The 13982-nt window shown below is 28.8% G+C and overlaps 1 protein-coding gene across 4 annotated transcripts in view; it reads right to left on the bottom strand.

The window, feature by feature from the left end:
- Positions 1–13982, bottom strand: part of LOC106683434 (whirlin) — a 305158-nt gene that overhangs the window by 14324 nt on the left and 276852 nt on the right. For all 4 annotated transcript variants that reach the window (XM_067048756.1, XM_067048757.1, XM_014424908.3 and 1 more), the window contains 6 exons: positions 13334–13442; positions 6423–6447; positions 6141–6308; positions 4785–4932; positions 738–901; positions 420–549 (listed from right to left, as the gene is read on the bottom strand). In XM_067048756.1, coding sequence (XP_066904857.1) covers positions 420–549; positions 738–901; positions 4785–4932; positions 6141–6308; positions 6423–6447; positions 13334–13442 — 744 coding nt within the window. The remainder of the gene's footprint in view (positions 1–419; positions 550–737; positions 902–4784; positions 4933–6140; positions 6309–6422; positions 6448–13333; positions 13443–13982) is intronic.

The raw sequence follows: 13982 nt of genomic DNA on the forward strand, positions 1-13982 counted from the left end.
TATTGTTACAATTAAAGTGGGGAGTATTCAAATTTTTTTTTTTTTTAATTTAACTTTTTGTTACTTGAAAATATCTTTTTGATGTACTTAGGAATGTAAAATAAATGGTGTATTTCAACAGAATACATAAAATAATGAACAAATATACCAAAAAGATTAATTGAATTATAGGATTTAAATGTAAAAAAAAAAATCATGATCTTCTGAATACTAAAGGGAAATAAGGCTTGCTATTCCAGAAGACAGCATGCAAATCTGCTCCTAGTTCATATTTCATCAGTTCTAGGAGCATCCCATGTAAAGCAATTAAATTTCTTATCTGGTGCAAGCTTAGGTTAGATTGGGAGTCAAGATGAAACAATTGTGGAGTAAAAGCAATACTAGATTATTTTGATTGAGGTGAAAAAAATGACACCCACCTTTTTATTATCAGTCTCATCACCACCAACATGAATTACTGTACAACCGTTGGGGTAGTCCATTCGACCATTTTTCAAAACTTCTTGATCTAACCGTCTGTCACTTCCATTAGTTGCTGCATCACTGGCACTAAGAAAAATGATAATTAAAAACTTTTACCCAGAAAAATAAAATGCAAGTATGTTATAATAAAAAACATAGACTAATCTAAAGACAAACCTGTAATTATTTTGTCAATATTCTTTTACTTTATTTAAATTTTTCTATTTTTTATTTTATTTCAATTTTTACATAATTGTTTGTAAATGATACATTACCCGTTACACTCCTCCGGAAGGACTGCGAGCCTAGGAGGATTATCTCCAGCAACACTACTAGCTGAGCTGTTGTAACCAGAAGATTCTCCAGGAAACAGCTCCAGACCAGCTCCCTTTCTAACTATAAGCTCCAGGACACCACTGCACCTCATGACTGATACAGCCTTCGAGAGAGTAATGGAAACAGAATAAGTAATTAGGTACAATGTCAACAATTAACAATCCGTATATATTTAATTCTTTAAAAACATTGATCGACTGATTTATCACATTATTCATTGATTATAAAAATGGCATTTATCAGGGGAATTAAAAAATGGCAGCTATTTCAAAATGTAAAAAAAAAAAAATGATTTTTCATTTAGAGCTCCATACTTTTAAAACAAGTAATAACACTAGAAAACCTAGTAGAGCATTATTTAAAGTAGAGTAAGTACAATAGCTCTTACAGAGCTGATCACCTTCATTAGTTCTTGAGATACAGTTTTTCAAAAAGCAACATCTCATTACGAAAAATTAGTTGTTAGTGAATTTATACTGGAAAAACTATATCTCAGGAATCATTAGAAATACAAATGTCAATCAGCACTAAAATTAAAGCTAGTTGAATGTACTATTAAGTAGTTTATGATCATAGGAGTAGTAGTTTTTATGATATTTCCCAAAATAAATTCAATGATTTTTAATTGTTTAGAAATATTATTTTATTTCTGAAAAATTATATCTCAGGAACCACTTGACAAACAGATGTCTGACAGCACTCACATTGATGTTAGTTTAATGTACTAGAAAGTAGTTTGTGGGATTTACCTTAGAAGTAGTAGTTTTCATGATATTTGTCTAAATAAATTGATCTGGTGGTGCAGAGAAAGTTCCCTAGGCAAAAATCATATTCATATGCAAATATGATAAAAACTACTACCCCTAAGAAGATATACATTATAAACAACTTTCTAGTACAGTTCTTAGTTGAGTGCAGGCAGATATCTATACCTCTATTGGTTCCTGAGTTAAGGTTTTTCATAAACCAAAAATTTTGTTCGAACAATTAGAAATCAACATCTTGTGAATTTATTTTGCCCAATATCATGAAAACTAACAACTGCTACAAAGATGAACTACTTAATAGTACATTCAACAAGTTTTAATTTGAATTATAATAGACACCTATAAATCTAATGATTCCTGAGATATAGATTTCACAAAATAAATTCACTACCTATGTACTGATTTTCAGTATTTTTTATCAAAGATTGCTTTTTATAAAATGTATAACTTGGGAATTAGTGAACGTAAATAACTCTTTTAGGCCTCATATATTATCAAATTTACTCTTCTTTAAATGATGTTCTATAAGGTTTTTAGTGTTGTAAGTAGTCTTATAAGATATGGAGCTCCGAATGAAAAATAATTTTTTTTACTGTTTTGCAACAGCCATCGTTTTTTATTCCTTCTGCATATGGTTGACAGACTCATAAATTTTTAATAGTAGTATATATTATTTTCAATAAGGCAATAAAAAATTGAGTTGAAATAACTGACTTTTTTTCTTGGGCTCTTGGTCTATATGTATTGCTCTACTTCTAGAAAAACTATGTGCACAAAGTATTTTCTACTCAATTGTGTGCTTGCCTTTATTGGCAAATCATTCACAAAGCCTTCAATTTTTAAAAAATTCCTTTTAATGTCATGTATTTTGGTATATTCAATCCCTTAAAACTCATCCAAATCACCAAACCTTTGTCCAGCTTTTTAATAATTTATCTTATTTTTATTTATAAATTTTTGTCAGTTATTAAAGATTACTATACCAAAAAATAAACAAACTTGTGCATACCACTGGGAATAAAAAATAAAATAAATGAACTCATTTATCAATCGAATTCATTGAGCTAAATATTAGTTATTAAAACAGTTTTTGCGCAATTTGACTAATGATATATTTAATGTGTGTGCTATTTATTATTTTTTTTCATTTTTAGTTGTTACACAATTTTTATTTCACTGTTATTAAAAATATTTTCTGAACTTTTTTATTAACTATGTGATTAATTTAAGTTTCCTTTTAAGTAAAATGGAAGAAAGAAGCAAGGGTTGTTGCTGAATTTAGGGATTGTTTTATAAACAAAGACAAACAAGAGGGTGTTTACACCAATGGACGCCATGACAGACTGTTCTAGCCCCAAGGGAAGCCAAGCTACCCCATGCAAGAGCAGTGTTGCCATCTACTGTTTCATTTTCTTTTTCAGTTTTCTTGGTCACTGAAATAAGATCACCATCTAATTTACTTAACCCAACTACAATATTTTTTTCAGCCATAGTAATAAACTTCTTCATACTGATGTGAACTATTCTTTAAAGCCAGATTTTTCTTCCAACTGCTTCTATTTTGAGGCACACATCTTCTGTTTTGTTATCAAGGGATTTTTTTAATTTAACTGTAAATAGATTATTGTTAAAAACACCTGAACACACCAAATCCCCTTATTTTGTGATGATTTCCACCCCTTCCTGGGAAAGTATAACCTTACATCCCTTTTCCACTATTTTTAGCAGAGACAGCAGGTTATCACATAATTGTGGAACAACCAAAATGGTATTCATCTACTGCCACTGCCTTTCTTAATTTAGAATTAAGTTATGTTTAATTAAGTAATGTTTAATTCTTTAGCAAAGTTAAACATCAAATCCATCACTTTTTCCTCCCGAACGCCCTCAAACCTCCCTCTCAACTTTTCCCAAACCTTTTTTGCAATTTTTTCACCTCTGATTGATGGAAATACATCATCACTGACCATTAGAATAATAATAGAAAGTACCAGCTTGTTTTTTTCTTTTCCAAGCTGCATTTTCTTTAGTCGGCGGATCTTTTTCAATAATTTCTTCGTATAGGTCCTTTGCTTCTAAATGCGCTTCAATTTTCATCAACCACATCCCCTAATTTTCTACAGCAAGCTTTTCAATGTTGAATCCTGCGGCGTCCAAGCCCTTTGAATTTTTATTTCGGCAGTTAGTCCTAAATAAAATCACTAAGCTTACGTAACCATTATTATATGCAAATTACTCTCGTCGCTTAACCCTTAACACACTGAATCACACTCTGCTACCAAATTGTTGTATGGAATTTAGGGAGGGTTTTATAAACCAAGACGAACGAGAGTGTGTTTACACCAATGGACGCCACAATAGACTGTTCTAGCCCCAAGGGAAGCCACCCTTGCTACCCCATGATAGAGCAGTGTCGTCATCTACCGTTTTATTTTAAAAACCAAATAATAAAACATATTTTCTACAACATGGGTACGTACACACATCCTTACCAAGAAAGTTAGTTAGTTAGTTATCAAATAAGATTTTATTATCAAATTGAGTTAGTTTTATTTTAGTTCATGTCATTATTTACATATACCTGTATAGTTAATAAATTCACATCCCACATAGAGGAATAGATGAGGAAAAGCTATTCCAACCCCTTAATTTCGAGAAAAGTTTTTTTTTAATTCTTTAAATTTAAATCAATTACAGAAGATAAGTGAAAAGGCCTATATTGAGTATTTTGAATTGTGAAGGAAGAAAAACTGCTTTCACGTGGTAGAATTATAGTGAACAAAATTAATACATTACTGAAAATACCTTAAGGTCACAGATTAGGAAACTGTACTTCTTCATAAGCCCTTTATAGTCTGCTGAAGAAATTAATTAATTTATTATATACTTACAATTAAATGATCTTTTAATAAAAAAAAAAAAAAAAAAAAAAGTTAAACAATAGTGCTTAAAGGAGTGGGGTAGTTAAGCGAATAAGGCACTATACTATTATCTCCTAGACCCAGGTTCAAGAGTCTGGCAGCAGCAGATAATTATTTGTTCTGTAATATAAGCAGTGGATCGACACTGGGGTTGGGAGACTCTTCAATGGTTGTACTTGTGAAATGGTGGTACAGGTATATATATATTTTTTTAAGTTAAAGATGAAATATATAAATACAAAAACTTATTTACTAAGTCACTTCAATCTATGCTAAACAAATATTTTATTAAAATTACCTCATTAAATGGTGTATCTGGAGTAAATACAAAATTATTACACTGAAGAATCTGATCCCCTGGCCTGAGGCCTGCCTGCCGGGCAATGCTGTTCTCTTTGGTAAACTGAATAAACACACCTGGTTTCCATTCAGGACCTTTGCAGATCCTGTATATAAAAAATAATATATAAAGATATAAGAACAAAAATAAAAAAACACAAGTGAAAACATTATCAGATTTGATTCATTTAAGTGTGTTACTGTAGTTTTGAATATAGCTATATTTTATGCCTATTTTTGACAAAGAAATCCTTCAAATGTTAACAAGTTCAAACGTTCTTTATTGCCCCAACCCTTCTCAATGACATAAAGCAAGTAATATTCAATATCATTGTAGACTTATTCTTTTTAATATATTAAATATTGAAAAAATATGTTTACCTCAAAAATAATTATTAATTTCCAGCCAATGCAATCAGAAATGTGATACAAAAACACAAAATGTGAGTTAGAAATTCAAGATATTAATTGAAATTAGCTCTGAATTTATTCTTTTTTCATCACTTCACCATCTAATTTGCATAAATAAATTGTTTATTATTCATTTACCCAATTAATAATAAGTAAATTAAATTATTTTTTCACTTGTGTAAATCTTCAAGCAATAAGAAAGCAGGAGATATAACAATATTTTGATTAAGTTGCGTATTTGTTAATGAAATTTGATTTACTTGATTATAATAATTAATGTAGAATATTCATAAGTTTTAAATACAAATTATAGCAAAGCTTTAAATACAAATTATTGCATAAAAATTCAATGGGTTCTAAATGTAGATATTTTTTGTGAAGTGAATCAAGATCAAGAATATTTTATCAATATTTTGTGAATTTTGTCCAGAGCCAAAAATATAGTATTGCTCTTTCTATCTTCATAGAATTACTTGAAGTGTCACAGAACATTTTGTCTAAGTTAATTAATGAATTCTTAAACAACTTTCTTCATAAACCATTGTAGAAAGACAAATATGTAGAATTACTCTCTCACTATTAAAAACTTTCTTCATCATTTGATTAGCTTTATGATTCTTCAGATTCTATATCATCTGTCTAAAACTAAATAATATCCAGAATAAGTTAAATATTTACTAACAAGTTTTATTTATTAACAATTTTATATTTATATCATATGCACGCAATGTACTTGTGTTAACCAATAATAAATAAAGTGGTTTTGTAGTTACTAATGATTTTCAGTACCAAGAAACTTTTTTTTTTTTCAGAAAATCTAATGGTAGCAAACAATTTAGAATGGCTATTATTGATCTGTTGTATGCTCCGGATGTATGGAATAAAACATTAAGTGAAACTTTACCCGCAACCAAGCTTTGCTCTTGGCGGCACCCGAAGCACCATTTTAACATCATTTACACTCCGCATAATGACACTGTCATCGCAGACATCTCCCTTGAAGATATCAGTTTGATGACCATTTGTCATACTGGGTTCCACAATCTGCCAAGACAATTCATCCTCTGGGTTTCTAGAAAGAGTGTACATATATTAAAAAAAAGTTTGTATGAATTTCTATACAATTTTGACTTCAAATAATAGTCTCTGAATTAATGCTTAACTAGTTGAAATAAATAGTACTCACTCTTTTACAGGTATCATCCCCACAGCTGAAACATTAAAATGATTAATTAATTTGGCAAAAATATTCTTAGAAAAAAGAAAATATCAATTATTATAGAAAATTGGAATATTCATTTTTCAAATCATTTAATTTAATAGCTTATTTTTTAATTTAACTAATTTTGTAAAGTTTGATATTGACCTTAGTGGCTTAATCAGTTAAACTCTCATTTGGCTGGTTTATTCATAATTATTTTATTTTACATTCATATAAATCTTTAAAAAAAAAAAAAATAAATACATAAAAAACACTTCTATTCATTAATTTCCTTTTTTTTGCATTTTTAAGTTAGCTTGTACCGAAACCAATTAATAGACCAACTCAATTCAAGATTTAATTAAAGATAAAAGTAGAATGTCTCAGCAAACAATTAAATAGATTTGGATTTTTATTTATAATTTCTTTCTTTTACATTACGTACAACTAAAAGACAGAACAGCACTGTATAAATGTACATAACTAGAAGTAGGTAATCGAGAAATAGATTACCTAAATTATTTGCTTATTATTGGGAAGATAATTTTATTTCATTCTTAAGAGGCTTAAAATGGGTGTACACTGAAATAATACCCCAACTAAAAAGTAAAATTATAATAATGTTATGATACCTACTCTTTTACCTAGTGAATAGATAAATTTTATTAACATTTAGATTAAGTATTTGTCTAACGAAATTGGTAAAAACATTTTTATTATTAAAATTTCGATTTTTACTTTTTACACCAGTCAATAGCAAAATGTTATTAAGGTTTACTGAAATGCTAATGAACCATTAGTAGAAGTTATTGAAAATTTTTATAGGAAATATTTTAAAAAATATTAGTAACAAACCACCTAAAACCACCTGTTGTTAGTTAAGTTAGCTTTGTTCTAAAACCACCATTACTTTAAAAATAAATTAGTAAAATTAATATTTGAATTGGTTTCAGTATACCAATTGTCCTAATCTCCATAATCTGAATGTATTTAAATCTTGAACAACCTGGATGACCATTTTATTAAATAAAAACGAGTGCAATAAGAAAATTATTTAATACCTCTAAGAATGAAAAAAGTTATTCCAGATTATAAGAAGCTTGACTGTAATCATAGTAAATATTTCACTTCAAGGAACCAATAACATAATACGATTTTAGTTTTTTTTTACTTTATAAGCAGAATCGCCTTTCTTCAAGCTGTTACGATATCAAAAACAATACATAACATTGCTAGAATTACTTTTTTTATGTTCCATTTTCTATTATATCGAACCATACAATCGCTTAATTGGAAAGTCGATTTCGGCGTTGGGTAGGCTCAATGGACTGGATCCAAAAACAGAGCACGTAACTGATTAGTGTTCTATCTTGAACATGACTAATATAATTCTACTAACTACTCATAGAATCTTTTATGCTTAAATTAGCTTTCTATAATGTTATATAAAAATCATTAATAATTATGTACATTAAATTATTGATATGAGCCAATATAATTTTGAGAATATTCTTTGACAAGGGAGAATGTAAGATTTTCGAAAGTTTTTCAAGTATCATGAAAAAAAAAAAAAAAAAAAAAAAAAAGAAAAAAAAAAGAGACTTGACCACTTCAGCAAAAGCTAACTTGTCACGTGACTTTAGGTTACTTATCTCGAGATCAGTTCCCAATTCTCAGCCTCCATCAGAATTTTAATAAAGGACAAACATTCTTTGTTCTTTACTGGAAGAGTTTCCTGAATGTATCAAGTTCTCCGAGTATATCATTATTCTCGTATTCTCTACAGCACATTAGAAGATGGATAAAAATAAAATAAACGACGATAATCGAAGAAATTAATGTGGGAAAGTGATAAGCTGTGAATTTAATTTGAAGAAACAGAAGCGATTATAAAGGATTTAAATAGTGTACAAAAAAACTTTTTTTTTCTATTTCGAATGGAGAGAGGTTACTTACTTCATATTATTAACAAAAATAAGAAATTTAAAAAAATTACTACAGTTAAATCTGGCCCATTAGTTTAAGAAAAAATATAATATAAAATATAAAATGCAGTAACAAAAGTCCTATTAATAACCTAATTAAATATTTATTATTTATAAAATACCTCAAGTGGAATAGTGTTCATTAAACTAGAAAATATAAAAGTAAACCCATTATATGCAAATGAAAGTACTTTACTGTCATATATTAATCGAATTCCAGGATTAAAAAAATAATACAAGTATAATTCTAATCACAATTTAATTAAATATTGCTCTTAGGAATAAAATATATTTCTAAAATACAACCATAAAATACTTCCAAAAAATCACAAACCAAATACATATTGATAAATATCTTTAACATTATATCACATATTTTACTTATGAGAAATAACTGTATTTTAGTCCGAATGGCTACTCGATGAGAATGCCAGGAGACCAATGTCCCGTAAAAATTTTTTATTATATTCCAGAAGAATGGAATAGAAGAGGAAGAATGTGGAGGAGAGAATGTTGGCAAGAGAGTTACGAGAAGAAAAGGAAATAAATAAAGAGAAGTTATTAGCCACAAACTGAAAAAAATTTAAACAATTTGTTCGTTGCCCCTATCGATCTCCTTTCTGGACTACCACTTAAACCTGACAACCATAAGACATTCTGTGATGTCGAATGAACAAATTAAAACAATTTCCAGACTTCCAGTTTTTTAATTTTTTTTTCTAAAAGTTTAAACTTTATACGAAAGTGATGACATTATTATTTATGTACTAAGGTGATTATGTTACTACATACCAACGGACTCAAATATGTATGTATACTTGTTTTAAATCAAATAAAACTTAAAAATATTGCGGTTATTTGCAGTTGGTAACTTAAAAATAAAATAAAACCATTTTATAATACTTCAACCCTTCGATAAAAAAAATATTTTTTGTAATAATTTAAACAATATATAAACATTATTCAAAATAACCAACCAACAATGTGAATCAAAAGTATTATTTTTATAGGTTATTTTTTTTAATATTAAAGTTTGTGTATTACTGTTTTAAATGGGTGGTAAAACTTTCTTTATTTGCCACCTTTGGCTCTTAATATACATTAAAGATCGCTGTGTAATTGAATTCATTAATTTCTGTTTAACACTCTTTTAATTAAAGACATTAGGAAGCATTGCGCTTACTCCTTTATATATTTCTACTGCCACTCATTAAGATCAACATCTAATGACTACAGGAGGTTTCTGTTAATTTTAATACGGTCCACATCTATCCACGTCTTAGTATCATATGTATGTTTTGGCTCATTGTTCTGCTGAGAAATGTAATTTTCTATTTTTCTAAACTATTCAACTTTAATTGAGAGATTTCTTCAACGGTTAAATACAATATCACTAAATTCCAGAGGACCTATACAACCTCTGACAATACCTCTAAGCTAAACAGCAGGGATTCATTCCACGCGACAGATCTTCCGGTTGCGGGATAAATTTTTCTACAGTGTCTTGTTCTCAGATTATAAACATAAGTTATATAAAAATAAATACCTCTATAGAAATAGCATGATAGTGGTTAGTGTATTGATAAATATTAAGACGAATACCAGAGGTTAGTGACCCGTGATGAAAGGCAAATCAAACAATAGAACCGTGTCATTAGAAGCGACTGAAGGAGTAGTAGCTAATACTTGGGCTGACCTTTCCCTCCGGCCTCCCGGGTCGAGCGATTGTACCATTCACAGCCAGGAATCCAGTCCGGCTCTAAATGGCATGCCTTCCGATGGTTTGGTCTTTCGGGATATTCCCATGGGCCAAGGACTCGGTACCAGGATCTAAAAAAACTTTGAAGACCACCATAATGTAGTCCTCAACGAGTACGATGGATCAGCGGCGTAAGTATGATACTGGAGGCCCATGGTAACAAAGTTTTTGAGGTGTTCCAGGCTTTTACTCAAAATAGTAAGTAAAACAAATTAGTTGTTAATTGTATTACTATATATATAATAGATTTCGTTATTGTATTTCATTATTATAATGCTGAGCTCAAAATAAACTTTTAAAAATCGTAAAATCCTTACCGGTTTAACTTCTATTTTTGAAAATCAAATGTTCTTAGGCAAGAAAAAGACGTAAAAATATCAAAATACATATATATATTTTTAAGATTGTTGAGGTGAAAAATGAACTTCCTTTAGAATATTATCAATATTATATATTTGTTTGTACAATGTTTCATTTCTCATATCTTCAATTATTAATATTCATCATTATTAAGTACATCCATTTCTAAAGATAATGAAGAATATTTTGTAATTGAAGATGGGGAAACCGAAAATGTTGTACAAACAAATATAGAATATTGATAATATTTTTAAGGAATTTTAGTTTTCGTCTCAACGATCTTAATAAAAAGAACAAACGACTTCCTAGGAAATTAAATCAAGAATAAATTGCAAGAATATGTATAAAAATTCATTTAACCAAATGTGTATATCCTTGCCTTACTTGTACTCCAAATCTACGGTAATACATTACAAAACCTAGTTAACATAATGTGAACCCACCATTTGCTCAAGTATGATGTAATAGGTGTAAATTTAGATGTGTCAAACAGAAAGAGAGGCCACATAGTTTGCTATCTCAATTCAGTAATTTAATATTGAGAAAAAAATAATATATATATTTTTAAATTGGGTATGTAAATTCCTGTCTATACTTCAAGGTCCTCCGAGGCACATTGAAGTATTTGACATCTTGCCATCTGCTATTTACCCTGCTCTAATTAACCTCCTCATAACAAACATAATCATATTCTTTAAATAAATTTAAAGAAGTAGATTTTGTGACCGCGTATACAGTTCGTATTTGCTTCAATTAAACATCTTCAAGAAAAGACGTCAGAGACGAGCAATAAATCGTAGATAATATCAGGAGTGCTATTGCACTGTGCCATTGCATTGTGTTATCACATTTATCACGTGCATTTACGTAAAATTACTTCTCATGACGTACCTTTGATATGAGTATTACTTTATGAAAGAGTAGGCGATGGACGCTTCTTATATACTGAGATAAGCTCAGTACATATTAATACTTCAAAATAAGAATTAAATATTCATCTGTTTTGTAATACTTAATATAATAATACTCTCCACAATTTATATTTATTTTTCAAAATTTTCGAATATTCCAAACACAACCCCAAATTTCGCATCCGGTAAGTATAATTGTGAAGGTAACATCCTGACGAATAAAATGGGCCACGAAAGTTGACAGGGAACTAAAATAATTTATAACTAAAAGTTAAATTAACGCAAACCCAACAAGCAAGCGTCCAAGGGTGACCTCTGACGATAATTTCACACCAACTCCACGCCAAACTGACCAGGGAACTATCATCAGTGAGAAATCCAGTGTGTATTTTTTAGAGTGGTACGGAGCTGCTAGAATCCCAACGGTTCAAACAAATTTCCTCGTAGTTTTAGGTAGTGCTTCATTAATAACAATAATAATTAATAACTATAGTAAAGTTAAAATTTACGATATTGATTGTATAAAGAATGTTACAAAAGTATTGGTTACTTACAATTTAATTAATTTTTTGCTATTATGTTAACCAAATATAAATACTGATATAAATATGATCCAATTTTATTTTTTATTTACTGTTGTACTTATTAATTATATAAAGTATAAATATTAATTAAAAGGAAATTAACATCATTAGAGTATTTATAATTTCCAAAATCGTTAAAAGTTACAATGTTTGTTGTATTTGGAGGGTTATATTTACAATATAGAGGTACTACTTATGTTCCATTAATTCTCAATTGTTATAATAATCTGTACATGGAAATATTTGTAGACCGTAAATATTATAAAATATGTGTTTATGTTGCACCCGAAGGTAAATCACTTATGATCTCTCCATAAAAGATTATTTTTAACTGTTTATATTTTTTATATGTTATATTAAGTTATTAGTGTGAGTGGTGTGCGCGTGTGGGTATGTTTCTGTCTGAGTGATTGCAGAACAATCAGAATTATTAATTACTAACCGTGAAATTGTAAAACGTAATTCTAATAAAAATGTCTAATTAATATATTAATTAATGAGTAATCTATTTTATATTATTTACGGTAGGTGTGGGTGGTTGGTACTCTTTAACATGCATTTTTCAAAGAAAGGAGCGTAAGATGAAATCAAGAATTTGGCAAAGAACGCAGTAAATCAATGTTATTATTATTATTTTTTTAATAATTATAGTATATAGTATATATCAACATATAGCATATGTTTGCCGTCAACCAAGATATTAATGAAACGAAAAATGCTTAATTTTCCCAACGGTTCAAGGTTCAATCCTCTTTTCCCGTTTTCTTCGGGATGAAGAAAAATAGAAGGCAAGGCGTAAAAAGAATAAAAGCGTGAAAATAACCCTCTTTCTTTTCTCATAGGCCCTAACAGGGATCTGCTAATATGGATACAAAAACATTCAAGAAATAAAATACATATAAACAACAAGATCATTTTTAATTTTTTTTAAATTTTAGTTACATATACACATACCGGCCCGGTAACTGTGAAGGTAGTTGGTAACTACCACAAATCCAACATAATCTTTGTATATTTTTTAATTTCGTGAAGTCATATCAATAAATTTATTATTATTTTTTCATGATAATAAAAGTAGAAACATTAAAAATAAAACGAAGAATTTAAATTATGTCATGATTAATGTAGTTTTTCAGATAATTTTGAAAAAAAAAAATGTTGAATTATAATAAGATTATTGGAGAACACTAATCAATGCAAGAGATATAAATTTTTCTAGGATGGCACATGTTGCAATTGATAAAATCCCTTTATTAAACAGATTTTATACGATATAATATTGAATATTTTTACTCACATTTAACCTTAAAGTTAACGGTGCTCTGACCGAGGATGAGCTGCAGAACTTCTTTGTGGGTAGCATCTTCCACAGGAAAACCATTTATCCGGATGATCTGATCACCAACCTGCAAAGATAGGTAACCATGTAAGGATTAAAAATAATACATATGGTCATTCAAATGTGTTTGTGATTCTTCAAATTTATTTTAAAGTAAACCTCTGGTTACTCAAACAGTAATAAATAACTAACTTATCTTTTCCATATTCAAGTAGGTTAGAGACTGAAAAACACCAGATCACATAAATTTTGAATTAAGATAGCACATCCCACATTAAAAAAAAATCAAAAAGTGTCAATTTCAAAAAAACATTTCTCCTGATAAAATTGTTTACTGTATAGTAAGCAAATAAATCACAATATACACACTGAGTAATAATAATAAATGAATTATATAAATGGTAAATCATTAGAAAATTTTCTAATAATGATAATTATTTCATTTCCATTATTTTACAATAACTAATTTATAGATAACAGATGAAATTAAAGCTCTACATCTGGTTTGCACAATTTGAAATTAGTTGTATACTTTCTTCCGAGTTTGTTACCAGTTTTTATATATATTCCATCATTCCACCTTTTTGAGAGGCTATGTCCTCAATTT

The sequence above is a fragment of the Halyomorpha halys genome, unplaced genomic scaffold (assembly GCF_000696795.3).
Source record: "Halyomorpha halys isolate HHAL.00 unplaced genomic scaffold, Hhal_1.1 Scaffold483.1, whole genome shotgun sequence".
In the NCBI taxonomy this organism is placed as follows: Eukaryota; Metazoa; Arthropoda; class Insecta; order Hemiptera; family Pentatomidae; genus Halyomorpha; species Halyomorpha halys.